The 15,944-nt window shown below is 30.9% G+C and overlaps 4 protein-coding genes across 14 annotated transcripts in view; 2 read left to right on the forward strand and 2 right to left on the reverse strand.

Annotated features, from left to right (window-relative positions):
• The window catches only part of LOC106061175 (spatacsin-like), a 28,404-nt gene extending 28,240 nt beyond the window's left edge, over positions 1-164 (reverse strand). The window contains exon 1 of one of the 4 annotated variants that reach the window (XM_056022283.1): positions 128-164. The gene's annotated coding sequence lies outside the window, so the exon portion shown is untranslated. The other 3 variants (XM_056022277.1, XM_056022262.1, XM_056022269.1) reach the window with 3 other exon arrangements.
• Positions 133-11,655, forward strand: LOC106061172 (fucose mutarotase-like). Of its 7 annotated transcripts, XM_056022415.1 has the most exons (8): positions 267-408; positions 652-724; positions 4,241-4,377; positions 5,535-5,603; positions 5,813-5,883; positions 6,474-6,575; positions 7,943-8,016; positions 8,582-11,655. In XM_056022415.1, exons 3-8 carry the CDS (start codon positions 4,296-4,298, stop codon positions 8,631-8,633), a joined length of 450 nt encoding a protein of 149 aa, XP_055878390.1. In that variant the 5' UTR covers positions 267-408; positions 652-724; positions 4,241-4,295; the 3' UTR covers positions 8,634-11,655. The 7 variants fall into 7 exon arrangements, with proteins under 7 accessions (XP_013074705.2, XP_055878390.1, XP_013074703.2 ...); XM_013219251.2 differs by lacking the exons at positions 267-408; positions 652-724 and adding an exon at positions 133-260; XM_013219249.2 differs by lacking the exon at positions 652-724.
• Positions 9,966-15,224, reverse strand: LOC106061170 (28S ribosomal protein S16, mitochondrial-like). Of its 2 annotated transcripts, none has more exons than XM_013219242.2 (3): positions 15,199-15,224; positions 10,906-11,162; positions 9,966-10,124 (listed from the first exon to the last, which is right to left on the reverse strand). In XM_013219242.2, the coding sequence occupies exons 1-3, from the start codon at positions 15,207-15,209 to the stop codon at positions 10,009-10,011; spliced, it is 384 nt and encodes a 127-aa protein (XP_013074696.1). In that variant the 5' UTR covers positions 15,210-15,224; the 3' UTR covers positions 9,966-10,008. The 2 variants fall into 2 exon arrangements, with proteins under 2 accessions (XP_013074696.1, XP_055878414.1); XM_056022439.1 differs by lacking the exon at positions 15,199-15,224 and adding an exon at positions 13,130-13,152.
• The window catches only part of LOC106061169 (26S proteasome regulatory subunit 6A-B), a 6,429-nt gene continuing 4,168 nt past the window's right edge, over positions 13,684-15,944 (forward strand). Inside the window, exons 1-4 of the mRNA XM_013219241.2 lie at positions 13,684-13,702; positions 13,952-14,041; positions 15,442-15,522; positions 15,701-15,826. Of these exons, the coding sequence (XP_013074695.1) occupies positions 14,000-14,041; positions 15,442-15,522; positions 15,701-15,826 (249 nt within the window). The 5' untranslated portion in view covers positions 13,684-13,702; positions 13,952-13,999. The remainder of the gene's footprint in view (positions 13,703-13,951; positions 14,042-15,441; positions 15,523-15,700; positions 15,827-15,944) is intronic.

The raw sequence follows: 15,944 nt of genomic DNA on the forward strand, positions 1-15,944 counted from the left end.
CGAGTCGAGATCTACATCTAGATCTATATAGAAAATAATAGATAATAGATCAACTATCATCTAGACTAGATTTACTAGATCATCTACTTCTTAGAATTTCTAGACTAGAGCCTAGACACTAGACTACCTAGTAGAACAGTTTGTTTACTATAATAATTTAGTACTGCTACCGTGTTGAGAATCACGTGCCAAATTAGATCTATATCATGTGATATTTGTTTTTAAAGGCTTTCGCTATTTTATTCTAATGTCGAATAATAGTAATACTAATTAATAGACTAGATTCTAGATATAGTTTATAGATTATATAGAATCTAGATCTATAATACTAATAGTATAAAAAGGTTTAGGAATCTAGATATAAGTCTAGATATAAATAGATCTAGATCAAAGAGCACAAAGGCAAAGGTGACATGGACATCATTTAGTGACTTTAGTCTTTAGAATAGTGAATAGATGATTAGATCTCTATATTAGTATATATAAATATAGTCTGATGACATTGATTCATGGCTGATGTTTTAACTTTAACCCTTGACCTAAGTCCTAACCCCTACATATTTTACTAGAAGTATTGAGTCTATAGTTCTAGATCTCTAGATCTATATCAAATCAAATCTAGATCTATAATTTCTATACTTTCTTATTCAGCTATTGTCATAAAGAGTCTAATTCTAAGATTGCCTGCCCAAAACAATTACAAGACAGAAGACACATCAGACAGGTGACTGAGGTGTAGTTCAGAGATTGACATAGATATAGGCGTCATAGCCTGTCATATAGGTGTATCACTGTATGATGTATGTCACTATGTGTATATATTAATATATCTAGTCTAGATTACCCGATATTAGACATCTAAAATAATAGATAGAACTATATACTATAATACTATGATATTTATAGTATAGTCCTATATTCTATATTCCTATATTATACTTTTAGTTATAGCAGATTTCTGGGTAGCCGCTAGACTAAGTATGTGTAGACACTGTAGAATGATTGTGATTTTGGTAATCATGAAGGTTTGCATCATGATTTTACAATCAAATCTATTAAAAACATTATTTACATTTATTAAATGTAATTAAAATTATGTTTTTAAATTTTCGGCTAATCATGACGCTAACATGTTCATAGATTACTGATATCATATGATATTATTACATTAAATTACTATCGATATACTGTGATGGTCTCAGTTTATTTATTTCTTAGTAATGCCTCTTATATTAATCATTGATTAAACAGATCACGCTGGAGATTATATTGATAATTTGATAATTTATTGAAGAAACATCTGTATTCTCTCAAAACTTCTTTAATAAACTTCTTCAAATTAACTTCTCAATTCAATAAAAACTTGATTTAATTCTTCATAAAATAAAAATTAACGATACAACAACTTCAACTATAGGCTATAATTTCAACTTATGTAACTTCAACTATTGTAACTTCGACTAATGGACCCTCAAGTGTTTAAACATAAGACCGTTACTATCGTTACAATGTGAGGACCTATTACTCTACAAAAATTGTTACCATGCTGTTGATGTGTGTTTTATATAGGTTGCACCATTTGGTGTTTGGGAGTAACATCCCTTGTAACTGTTGTTGTCAACCAAGTAGCATAAGATTAAACAGCTGATTTGGTGTCTATAGCTTATACCTAGAGTTTTGTTATTATTATTCGTTCTTGTTAATCAACAATGCGAGGACCCCAACTAACTAACTTTCCCTTAATTTATACAAATTAAAGTTTATAAAGCCAAAACCAATTTAGTTTAATGGGGAGCATATCATCATTGGCATCGTCAACCAGGAGAGAAAGAGTTAATAAAGTGCAGTGAATAGTCATCTGCCAAAATAAAAAATGTGGCTCAACAAAGATGGCTTAGACGGATTTTAGGAGTCAGTTATAGAGATCGGGTCTCAATCAAGGAAATCCTATGCAGAACTAGGAGTCGACCCCTTAGTAAGGTTGTGACAGAGCGTCACATGAGGTTTGCGGGACATGTTCTCCGGCAAAATGAATTACGCATAATAAGAGTTGTGATAACATGGAGGCCATTATGAGGAAAGCGCAAACAGGGACATCCTAGTACAACTTGGCGCCACACTTTCATGTAGATCCTCAGAGCAGGTGGGAAGAGGCTTCAGACATTGTCAGTGACAGATTTTTGTGGAAGCAGCTTGCTGCCCAATGCCCTGAACGACGCGGAAGGATCTATGTCAGTAAGAATAGCACATAAGGTCTTTGAAATAAAACTTTTTAATAGCAGGATAATGCACTGTAGATACCTCAGAATATGCATTTTGTTGGCTTTCAATACTGGATATAGTGCTTGGTGGCGGAGCTCCACCCCGCGCTGGGGAAATCACAGAGCTCCCCCAGTCCCCCTTGCTGACAATGGGAGGGAGTCTACTAATTCCCCCCCCCCCCAAAAAAAATCCTGGCTACGCCCATGCTGCAATGAGACTATATTTTATAGAATATATCTATAGAGTTACAGCTCTATTATAGTTGGCCTATATATAAATAGAGTCTATAGATTTAAGGATTATAGCAAAAACTTTAATGATTACTAAGATTGGGAGCTAAATTAATTTATATTATTAAAAATTATTTGTATTATATACTTGGATTTAAATTATTATTTTCTACTCTTGGTAAAGATGAAGTCTCTATTATAGTGTTGTGTTATTAGTCTACATCAATTAATTTCTCTGTAGTAGTCAAGAAAATCAAGTTTAGATGATGACTTATGGTTATGAGCATTTGAATCATAGCACAACAGCATTGGAAGATAGAAGTTCAACCGAAAATTGAATTGGATGCTTAACTGAAAGTATTGAGTAATTATGTCAGAGAAGGATGGCTAAAATTGAAAAATGAAGTGCAAGAAACAGTAAAATTTTATTGCCATTCTAAGAAAGTATTCATGAAGAGAAAGGAATATTGTATATGAGAACAGAACTAATTAGGCCTACTCCTTATCTAGTTTGAAGAGTGAAATTCTAAACAAGTTGCATCCAGTTCATTTTAGTCTTGAAAAAAATAAGAAGCAAGAAGAATATTATTTTAGTCAGGATTATCTAACATTTTTTTAAACAATTAGGAAATGCTCTAGTTGTGCAACTTTCAAAAGAATAATATTAAAGAAAAATTGGTACCTCATCCTGTACCAGACAGACCATGGAAAAAGGTTACTTTTGATTTATTTGAATGGCACAAACATGACTACTTGCTAGTAGTTGACTATTTCTTGAAATACCCTGAAATTAAGCAACTTGGGAACAAAACAGTGGAACATGTTATCAAGGAACTGAAAGTCAATGTCCATAGACATGGCATACTGGAAGACACAGTGGGTGACAATATACCATTCAACAGATACAAATATAGACAATTTGCTACATAGTGAAGCTTTACAATAATCTTATCAAAACCCCAGATACCCTCTTCAAATAATCAAAGTGAGGTGTATATGTTGGTATTGTCAAGCATATATTGACAAGCATACAAAAGTGGGAAATATCCTTATCTCTCTATGCTTGATTACAGAAGTACTCCGATAAGTGGAATGTCATAGTCACCATCACAACTGCTTATAAATATGAGATATTGTTCCAACTGATCCTAATCTGTTGAAACCATCTGTCTAACAATGCACAGATATTACTAAATGGACAACATAATAAGTAAAGTGAAATACGATACAAGATTTCCTTAATGTTACACTGAGAAAATAGGGGAAACATGTACAAAGTAGTTGTACCATATTGTCACCTAGATCAAACACCATTTAATGGTAAAACCTACAAATGAAAACAACGATTTTTAAATAAGTGTTTTGATGAAGACTATTGGGTACTGTAACACATACGAGGACACTGAACAGACAACTCCTAGAACTAACAAAACAAGCATTTGTTGACCTATGTCTAAAGAACTTGCTGTGTCAAGACAACAGAAGTTGTCAAGGTTCCAAGCAGATATCAGTCATAAGAATTTTAAAAAGAAGGATGTGACATTATATTATATATTACTTGTATTACATTATTTACTGTAATTATTTTGTGAAAACTACTAGTGAGAAAGTGACGTAATAAATGGAGAGCTTTAATGTCTATTATACTCTTGCTTAAGATGAAGTCTCTATTATTTCATTGTTGAATTTATTAGTTTATATTAATTTATTTCTCTGTAATAACAGACCAATAACCATCTAATTTCTAGATTCTATCTTGGTCTATGTTTGTTTAATTGACTGAAACAAACGTGTTGAAGTAAAATGCCTCTGAGAGGAATTCCAAATCAACTTTCTCCAGATCTTCTAAAAGTTTTAGCAGAAATGGGTCATGGAGATGAAATAAGTAAGTTAACATCAATAAGAATAAGTTTACTTTTAACATCTATTTAAAGGAAACTGAACAAACTCAAGAGACTGCTAAAGACAGACACTATAGTAGATCTATTTGACATGATCATGCCTTAATTTAAGACTAAAACACTAAATAGACTCATAAGACTGAACTTATTCTAAGTTTTACAGATTCATTTTTTTTTTATTTATTTATTTGTATTTAGTATTCTTTTTTAAATACATTGATTGATTTACAACTGTGGAATGGAATCAACATGTGGGTCATATTAACAATTTTTTTATTTTATCAATAGTTATTATCAAATAGTAGAGCTTTTAATACTAGAATAACAGACTAATTATCAATAAAACATTTTTTTTAAGTACAATGCTTGTTAGATTTCAGTAAAACCCTCTCAATAGCGCAGATATGACATATATTGTGTGACATGTTTGGTAGAGATTGAGAGTTCAAGTGCTCCTGGATTGGCCATTGGTCAGTAGTTAAGCCTTTTCAATTGTGCCCTGGTGTGTATCATTGATTTTAAGTACATTGCCAAAAAGAAAGAAAAGTTAAATAACAGATGTAATAGTTCTTGTGCTGTGCCTCTGATTGTCAGAACAATCACAAAGAGCTTCTTAAGCTGCCTGCATGGTCAGTGTTATGCACTCTGGACTGTCGTTCAGTGGTCTCGGGTTCAAATCCTACTCACTGCCATCCCCGCCATTCTGCAGGAGGTTTTGGCTAGGATGTAATAATCTTCAAATATAAAGGAAAATTCTAAAATATGTAAAAACAAGCAGCATCTTTTTTTTAGTTTTCAGTCTTCTGCATCTCTACCCACTTACTAATATGTTTCTAAGGTACATATAACACTGATTCTTTCTTTAGAGTATTGCTGAAATGTGGAATTTATACTGATTGCATTAAGTCTAAATCTTGCCACTATATTGTTTATTTATCTTATAAAAACTCTCACATTTTACTAGTAAATTACTAATATGATTTTAGTGTGTTTGTGTCTATTTTACTTGAGGCATGAACTTTTTTAATTGAGCTTTGTGATTAAATTTCTGATCTGCCACTTTATATCAGAATATTTGTTTGAATCGCCATATTTTTTTTCTTAGCATGCGAAACAAAGAATATTTGTTTTTATGTTTTAGTTCTTGCTGACATTCATTTCCCAACGGCATCAATTTGCACCTGTGGACCAAAACAAATCAGAGCTGATGGTAACTATAGCACACTCTGATAAAATATATCTATGTTTCATAGTTTCACCTTTAAAGAATAAATGTGTATTTGTTGTTTTTCATTTTTGTTCATTGCACTTGTTCAGCTAATAAAGAAAAGTTTGAAAACTAGATAGTTGTGGGCTTAGATCTTAGATTATTACAACTATAAATGTATAACCTTTTTTTTTTCCCATTCCTTTTAACAGGACTCAGTGCAACTATTTTGTTGGAGGCAATTATGACATTGTTTCCCCTAGATCAGTATGTTGAGTATCCTGTAAGGATTTTCAAAATCAACTTACATTAATACTACATAATTTATTGGAGAATCTTGTTAAATTTTTTGTTTTTCTTTATTTTGTATTAGTCTTTATTATCCTTGAGGAAATTTTAATTACAATAGAGAATTGCACATAACAAACAAAAAATAGCAAATGAATTTGTTCATGGAAGCAGAGGAAATGTACATTCATACCACAGTTTTTCTCAAACATTATATGTGAAGTTTACATAAGAAAGTTTTTATTAAAAAACTAGCATTATCCCCCAACAGCTACGACTATCGATTTGTTTTCTAATTTATTACTATTTCTTTTATTTCAAAATTCTAAGTTGTCCCAAAACCAATCATTTAAAGTTTTGAGGACCTTCTGATAGGGCAGTAGAGTTTTAGCTTACATTTTTGACAGTAGTTAACAGGTCATCATGGGGGTCCATTGGCTGTATTTATCCTGTTTCTAGTCATTATTTATTAATGTAAGACCAATTTTTTTTCTCTCCATTCAATTACATCTATGTAAATAAATTTTTATGTATTATTTTCTTTTCTAATTTAATTTAATTATGGTGCTATATTTATAATTTAAGGTTGCAAGAATGGACTTGGTTGATTCTGATAAAGCTAAAGGCTTGAAAACTCCTATTTGGGATAGTTATCAGGAAATATTGAACAAAGCAGAAGGGAAAAAGGTATTGGTATTTAATATACATACATTTAACACGCATCAGTGGATTAAAGATTTTCTGATAGGGAGAGAACAAACTGTAATAATAAATGGCTCTAAATCAACACCAATAACAGTAAACTCAGGTGTACCTCAAGGAACAGTCTTAGGTCCACTACTATTTTTAATTTACATAAATGATTTACCAAATGCATTAGTTCAGGAACAAAAGTCATATTATTCGCAGATGATTGCATAATATATAGAACAATAAAAACAACACAAGATACAGAAAATTTTACAAAGGGAATTAGATGAATTACAGAAATGGGAATCAAATTGGAGTATGTCTTTCCACCCAGAAACATGTCAGTTATTTAGAGTAACAAAATAAAAATAAAACAAATTTATTCCACTTATCTTATTCATGGTAAACCAGTAACACAGACTAAAAATGCAAATTACCTAAGTGTTATAATAAATGAAAAACTGTCATGGAATCCTTATATTGATAAAACTATCAAAAAATCAAACAAAGCATTAGGGTTTATTAAAAGAAATTTCTATAAATCAAATAAGAACATAAAACTAAAATGTTATTTAACCTTGTTTAGGCCAATAATAGAATAAGCATCCTCTGTTTGGGACCCCTCAACTCAAAAAAACATTAAGAAACTGGAACAGACAGAAAATAGAGCAGTCTTGAAGCAACTATGAATCATCTCATAGAAATAAGATGAATGCTTGGGCACTATATAGCTATGGTTGGAACATTGTCGCCTACTCAGCATTTCCCCCCTCTACATGTAGACTTATCAGCAAGTACCTATACAGTTTGGGATCAGCGGCATCACAGCAGGCCCTGTCAGTTTGTAGTTTTGTGTGCTGCAAACTGCCTAAGGTTTGCCAGCTCCTCATTTTTCCTCAGATTTGAAGCCTTACCCATGTTTGTATGTCATTTTTGGTGATCTGAAAGGTGGTCGGCTAAACAGAGATGCCTCCCTGGAAATGCTTTAAAGACCAGCTTAGGCCCCAACTATAACTGGCAAAGAAAAGAACATCTGGCAGCTTCCAAACAAGATAGCTGGAGATTTCTTACAAAGGCAGCAGGATAGACATTTGAGACCAAAAGAAAATTCACTGGCAAGGAAGACATAGAGGATGAAAAGAGAACCTAAATTGACCACCAGCCAGACCGTTGTCAGGTCTGCACCTGATGTGATAAACTATGTAGGTAACAGCGTGTCAACCCAGCTGGGACTGCGTAGCCTCGTGACATACTGCATTCCTCATTAATCATCAAGCTCCCATAGCCAAGTTTATTATTTTTATATGTAGACATTTTTTTAAAAGAAATAGTTATTTTTAATCAATGATCAATAAATATTGCAGATCCAAATAGAGTTTGTTGAGAGATTTGATTTCTATGAAAGAGCCAAAAAAGCTTTTGCTATTGTACATACAGGGTAAGAAAAACATTTGCAAGCTAACACTTTACGAGAATTCTGTGTTGTTGCTTTCAAATTGCAAAATGTTGTCCTATGACAACAAATATTACTATGATTCCCAAATTAGGGTTAGTAGATCTTGGAGGCATTCATAGTTTTTCTATATATATATATATATATATATATCCACTTAAACTGAACCCTCTAGCCCCAATTTCATATGACTTTTTTAAAACTTTCATGCTTATAGCTTGCTCAGAGCACATTTGTGGTGTGGACCAGTGGGTATCTGGGAGAAGGTTTTGGTGCTAACTTTATGCACTTTAGACTCTGCTCAAGTCAGTTGATGGGTAGCTAAGCCAAGCTCAAGCATATTTAGCCTCTCAGTCACACATTCCATTTAACATGAATGTAGTTTTTTTAACATTGTGAAATCCTTTTTTTTTTAATGGAAAATATTTTCAGACCAATACATTTTAAGTGAAAAATAGATTAGTTATTGTTTTCAACTTTGTCACTTTACTTTCAGGTTACTTTTACACTTGCAGCTATTTACAGTTTATACTTTTGATTACTTTTTCAGTGAAAATCAACAATACGCAAATATCATTCTCAAGAAAGGGTGTTTGGTTTAAAGGTAATGCTTGTCAAAATAAAAGTTTTGAAAAAAAAGGATGTGTTTGTATCATTTGTTTATCAGTTATAACCTACAAAGTCCACTATTCATGTTATATAAGATAGATATGACACACAAGTTAAAAAGGCTTTAACATTTGATATTCTCCCAAAGCATGTAGGGCTGACAACTGTATGAGCTGTCCCTCAAAAGAGACTTTTTTTTTTATTAATATGTAATATGTTAATGTTCTACTATCAAGACCGGATTTCAGTATGTGGAGGCCCCTACACTTTTTCGAAATGTTTAATAAAAATCCACTTATTAATTATAATACAAATATCTAAAAGCATATCATATTTTAAAAGAAATATATATAAATAAAGTACTTATAAATTGAAACTAATTTTCTTTCTTAAAAAATAAAATTACTTAATATGCATATTTTAATTCAAGAAATGCATATATATGAGTAATCCTTGGAATGACATACTTCAGTAAATCCTGAGGTGCATTTATATATCACGAGCACGCTACAATCTGACACTTCTTAACCGTAACTAAGATTTAAAGTAATGTCACTATAATGTTTGGAAAAAATGTAAAAGTTTCTAACCTGTCAAAATTGTGATTTTTTTTAACCTATGTTGTTGACCCTTCGGGCAGTATCCCCCAACTGCCCTCCCTTAAATCCAGCCCTGTTTATTATTTTTATATCATCATCTTTCCTTTGTGTTCCTCATGGAACATAGAGCCTCATTAAAAAACATGCCACTCTCTACTGTCTCTTGCTAGCTTTTTAGTGGCTTCCCAATTCTTTCCTGTCCTCTCAACTTCATCTAGTACACTGCATTGCCACGTTTTTTTTTGGTCTTCCTCTGTATCTTGAGCCCTGGGGGTTCCACTCTTAGGCATGTCTAGCTCTGTTGTTGGTATCTTTTCTAAGGGTGTGACCAATCCATTGCCACACTTTCTCAGATCTGCACTTCTATATTTCTCTGTCAACCCATCTCCATCTTTTTGGCGTTTTCTATTTTGTCATGCCACAGTATCAGACATCTGTTGATGAAGGTCTGTACTTTTTTTTTATGTTGCTTTATTTGTTCTCCATCTTTTAGAACCATATTGACATAAGAGTTATAGATTCTTATTTTAGTTTTGTTAGAGATGTGGGGAGATTTCTAGGTTGGTTTAGGTGTGTAAATGTTAGATTTATCGGACGTTTAATCTGTTCCACCTGAGACACTGACTACATTCCCAATGTGGTTTATTTTAGGCTTACTCTTTTTTCTACTTCACTTATTTTATTATCAACAGTAAAATATTTTATAAACTTTAAAAAAGGCAAACAAATATTTTAAATTTTTATTAATAAAACTGATTATCTTGGCTCATTATTTTACATCAGTACTTTCTTTTTCCTGTTTAGTTGTCTCACTCACCAACTTTCTTTTATTTCTCATAGCTGTTAAATAGCTAACAGGATGAACAGGTAACATTCCACTAAGTCCTGAAAATGAAATAAATACATAATTTAATAATAATAATAGTTTTGTTAGTGAAAGATGCTCTATTGAAATAGAGTTTTTTATTTTTTTAAGAATGAAGTAAATTGTAATAGTTCAGGTCATACAATAATTAGTGCCTTATGAACTAAGATTTTGGAGTTTGGAAGGAATCAAGATGAGTTGTGTTTCTTAAGATCCAAAAATAGCACAAAACCTTTTACAAAAATTCCTTCAACAATGTATCCATGAATAAAATGCTCTGATGGCATGGAAGCACATTTTGGAACAATCTCATATTTCAAACACTTTGCTGCTGAGCCCAAAAGTAAACGTTTTTTGTTTGGCTTTTTGTTTCATTTATAAATTAACTTTAAATAGTTACAATTTATTCTGACTGCTTCATTTATTGTGCAAGTCATTTTGAGCGTAAAGAGTGACTCCTCAAGAAAGTGTGCACTGCATGCTCTGATGTGCACCTAAGCTAAGATACATGAAAGTGAATCTAATGCATGTATAAGGAACATAATCATATATCAAGTCAGTTTTTATTGTAAAGTAAATTTGTTCTGTTTGCTTGTAAGCCTAGAAAGTTTGTATACTTTATACTTGATTGTAATTCTTTCATTTACAGCACAACAGAGGGCTATTAAATATTATAAAATAAAATATATTCTAAAATAAAAGCTCCACAACATTTTTGAAAAAAAAAAAAATTAAATTACCAGCATATGGTTTATAATATGCAACCTAAAAATGATTTTAAAATAAAGAATTATTTCTTACCTAATAATTTTTCAACAGGTCTACTTAACGCCACACCATTTGCTAAATGAAATTTGATTCTATCAACATCTAAGGAAACAATTTTTTCATTGAAAATATTCGGCATCGGATCATATGTTCCTAGCTGTTCCACTGGTGGGGCATCTCGGGGTGAAATATTTTTTAGTAAGACAATGTGGTAAAATGGTCTATTTGTGCAGCCATGAAGAGCTAATTTAATAATGTCAAAGGTTTTTCTTGGCATTATGGTAAATTTCCTGGAAAAAGATAATTCAGAATATATAAGAATAATAATTTCATTTATAAAGCTCTGTTAACAAACAAAATGTAGGCTCAAGGCGCTGTAATAACATTACAAACACGATGGCTAAAATGACAAACTAATCTAAAAAAAAGTTTTAAACAGGTAGGTCTTAATGTTCTTCTTGAAAGTAGTGTAGCATGTTGCCTGAGATCAATGGGGAGTGAGTTACCTAACCTTCGGTCCATGCACTGAAAAAGACCATAGCTTTTGAGGGAGAAACTTGGCACCACTAAAAAGCGTTGAGTCCATTGAGCGCATGGCTCTCTGAGGGACATATGGAGTGATCAAATCTTTAAGATACAAGGGCATTTCTTTGTAGTAGATACACTGATGACAAAGTGTTGCAACCTTGTGTATATATATATTGCGATATAATCTTTAAAAATCAAATATTACAGAAGAACAAAGCGGCACAGTCATTCATTTATATGCTCATTTTATAATTTTTTTAAAAATCAAGATACATACATATATCTATTTTTGTGTGTTAAATTATTATCAGAACTTCTAGCGCCAAAATATTGCTTACTGGTACTGAATAATACCATATAATCAAAATTTAATAATAAAATTTACTGCAAAACATATATTTAGACATAAAAAAAATGTTAACTAAAGATTAAAAATTGTCCACCTTATCTTCTTAGATTTACACAAAATATTATTAGAAGAGCCTCTACCAAAGTATCACTAGATTTATGTAAGTTTAGTTTATGACTAAATTGTTTTATCTTATTAAGTTTTTCAAGAATAGCTGAAGTTCTGCTCCTTAGTATAGAAATTGATTAGTTTTAGTCCAGCCTACAAAACTCTTACTAACCTAGGTTGTTAGAATGCTTTTAAAATTTAAACTATTCGACTACAACTAAGAGTTACTAAGAGCAATAAACTTCCAACCAATAATTTTAATCTAGTCATATACCGGTAATTGACATTAGACCTTATATATGTAAACAATACAGTCTATCAATTTTAAAATCACTTAAATCTAAAAATACTAAAATCCACAAATCTGGCACTAAAAAAAAAATCTTTATACAGGAATATCTTTTTTAAACCTCTATTTTCACCCTGGAACCAATTAAAGCTCTCTTCCTTCTATATCTATAACTTATACTTATAAAGAGGAGACATTATTGACACTATAACATAAGTATAAGATCTGACTACATTTCAACAGAGCTCAAGAAATTAGAGTCTAGTAAAACTTTTTTTCAACAAATCCTAAAGTTACTATTACCCCAGACATGAATGATGAATCAGATTTATTATTCAATATTGGTCTGTCATCTGTCATGAACTTTAGCTATCTGAACCCTTCAATTATCTAGATCTAGAATGGGAATGATTGTAATACTTAAAATACTACAATACTAATTTAATATTAGTAACTAGACATAGTTTACTAAGACTAAGAATCTAGTCGTAATCTTAGTCTAATAGATTAAATGATTAAATTATATTATAATCTTGAGTGTCAAGCCAGATAGTAGATACAAGATAGATCTAGGAATCTAGACTTAGACTCTTGTTATAATAAATAATAATAACTTATTACCTAAATCTTATATATTGACTCACTAGTCATTACTACTATTACTAGTACTATTAGTAATTAGATATAGATAGATCATTAGTCACTATAGGCACTATAGCAAAAATGTCACTAGTGATTTGAATTTAGATAGATCATAAATGAGTATATAGATCTAGTATATAATCAAATATAATGAATCTATATAATATTGACTAATATTATACTATATTAGACATCTGTCTACTGTCTATACTAATAATATAGAGAGGGTGATAGTTTAAGTTTAATAATATATAGTAAACAAAAGACAAGTAAAGTACGTTATTCAAGTTATTGGACTTGGTTATTCAAACGTCTTCGCTAACTACCCAAATTAATCATACTTAATCATACTATTATGATTTATTATCATAATCATAATGAATGATAATGATTCAGATAATGCCTGGCTTAGGCTTAGCCAGCCTTTGCCTTTTAGGCTAGCCTTGGGCCTTAGCCCTAGGCTTAGGCCTTAGTTTAGTCTGAAACTGATTACGACTGATACGGTATTGAACTAAATTTACCAAATTTTGTAGTAGATCTAGTTCTATCTATCTAGATCTAATAAGACTCTTATTGTAAGAACAGTAATGAGTAATATATAGATCTAGAAAATATATCTAGATCTATAAGTAATAAAAGTTATAAGTCTATACACGGTATATCTAATTAGACTTAGAATCTAGATAATTTTCTAGATCTATAGTCTTGTATCTGCTAGGAACTGTTTAGTTTGACTTTTTTTCTGGGTTTTAATTAGATCTAAATCCAGATCAAATTTGTTGAGTGCTTCAACTGACCTTTATTTTATTTATGAGCTGACCTATATAACTTGCTTAAATATTAAGTCATATTATTATTTTTCTACTTTAATAGCCCCAACTCCAACGGTCCAACAGACTAAGGGATAGGTAAAGGTAAAAAAAAAGTTTAATAGCTCTAGTTAATATGTTCTTTCATCTTCTTTTTTGAAGTAACATCTGTATTTCTTAAGATAAGATCTAGATTCTAGAGTATAACTAATCTAGATCTAGAATAGATCTACATGGTCTGACCCTTTATCTAGTCTAGATTCTAGATATGTAGGTCAGTGATAATTCTAATATTTCTATTTTCTTTTCTTGTTTGCACATCCGGTAAACAAATTTTTGTTTTTGGTTTTCTAGTTGCTGAATCATAGAATAGATCTAGATCTATAGATTTCTAAATCTTCAATGTCTTCTTTAGAGGATAAATCAATTTGGGATGATGGCGAGGTATGTTTTATAAAAACTTAATGAGTCTAATTTTACATTCTTGGTATACAGCGTCGTCAATACTGTCAATAGCGAACTTTTACTTTAACTTTAGGCTAAAGTTAGGTCTTTAGACTACTGACTAGTTATAAAATTCGAATTATCGATAACCCTAATCATCATGTCCATATTTATGGCCATATAATGCCGTATATTAAATATGATATTATGATATAATATATTAATCAATATTATTTAATTATTATATCAATATCATAGTCACTTACGTCTTAGCATAGATCATAGATAATATTATATTATATTATATACTGTAGTCTACTGTCTAGTGACTAGTAGTGTAGTAGATGACATTGAAATACTCAAATAGTGAAATAGAATAATAGAATCTAATCTATTATTTATATTTTATTTATTATCTTTATATGTATCATTTGTATGTAGACTGCATCTAGATCTAGTTCAGAAATTCTAGAGTTAGGACAGGAGACAAGTAGTTAGAGTCTAGAATCTAGTCTACAATAAGTCTACAACAAGTCTACAAATACTACATATAATATATATTTATATAGAAGATTATACATACTACATCTAAAAGTAAAAGTCATATATCATAATATATGAATTATGATATAAGGCATTTATAAGGTGGCTAGATCTAGAAATCTAGATATTCTAGATTCAATCTAGTTTTTTTTTTCTTTTAATTGATAAATTGTCCTAAGAGTGAAGTCAAGACTCTTGGTCACTCTTGGAACTCAAGGCTCATGCTATATCATGGAAGCTTTGTCTTTGTTGTATCTCTCATGTATCTAGCAAAGTATAAATTTAGGCACTTATAAATGTGTGGCTGATGAATAGCATATATTCTACTTGGCCACCTTACAGCAAGCGAACTCTGTTTTGAAGAAATTTTAAAATTGGGATTTAGCTCAGGCTGAATTATGTTTGGTGAGCACCCATGAAAACCCCCTTCCTCCTTGCACATGTCGACATAAAATGGATGAGATCACATTAAACATGCTATAATAAGAAGGCTATAGCATGCAAGTTGCGCTATACAAAGCAATTTTTTTTTAAAACTTGTCACAAGCCAACTGAACAATTTAAATGAACCCCCATCATTTGTGTACACTATTTTTACTTTCCTATTTACTCACATGTAGCTCATTCTCTCTTAGTCTATGATAGCTCTCTCATAGCTATCCAATAATCTGGTCCAAATCCAAGTTAGCAGCACTAAATATCTATTAAAAAAAAAAAAAAAAAAACTACAAAGCAATTGGCAACATATAGATTGCTTCAGTTTTTAATTTGCTAGAGAAAATTGTTTCTAATTTTTGCCAATAATATATCATTTGCTTAAATAGAATTTAATATTAAATTTGTCAAAACACTTGTAGGAGTCTGTTGGAGAAGAAGTGTTGCGTATGCCAACTGATGAGATTGTAGGAAGAACTAGACTACTTGATAATGAAATTAAGGTGTGTAAATTATTGTTGTTTTTGAATTGACATTCATGAAAATTAACAAGTGCTGTATTTCTTTGAATTATTTAATATTGATTTTTATTTTTAACTCATAATAATTCATGTTGATTTGTAAACTACACTTTTTTTTTTCATCGTCATGATCTTTAAGAGTTTCTATTTAATTTAACAGATTATGAAGTCAGAAATTATGCGCATTCAGCATGAGTTGCAAGCTCAGAAGGAAAAAATAAAGGAAAATACAGAAAAAATCAAAGTCAACAAAACTCTTCCATACTTAGTTTCCAATGTGATTGAGGTAACCATTCATCTTTTCAATTTGCAGCATTAGATAGAAGCATTTTCAGTCTCTATAATTTGGTAAGCACCTTTACATATATTTTTAAGGGTGTTTATTTATTTATTTTTTTCATGCA

The sequence above is a fragment of the Biomphalaria glabrata genome, chromosome 1 (assembly GCF_947242115.1).
Source record: "Biomphalaria glabrata chromosome 1, xgBioGlab47.1, whole genome shotgun sequence".
Taxonomy (NCBI): Eukaryota; Metazoa; Mollusca; class Gastropoda; family Planorbidae; genus Biomphalaria; species Biomphalaria glabrata.

Coding starts and splice junctions, on each gene's coding strand:
- LOC106061172 (XM_013219251.2), top strand. CDS start 4,296: ATGCCTCTGAGAGGAATTCCAAATCAACTTTCTCCAGATCTTCTAAAA. Junction 6,576..7,942: donor ACAAAGCAGAAGGGAAAAAG/GTATTGGTATTT, acceptor TAAATATTGCAG/ATCCAAATAGAGTTTGTTGA. Junction 8,017..8,581: donor TTTGCTATTGTACATACAGG/GTAAGAAAAACA, acceptor TTACTTTTTCAG/TGAAAATCAACAATACGCAA.
- LOC106061170 (XM_013219242.2), bottom strand. Junction 10,125..10,905: donor ACCTGTTGAAAAATTATTAG/GTAAGAAATAAT, acceptor TTTCATTTTCAG/GACTTAGTGGAATGTTACCT.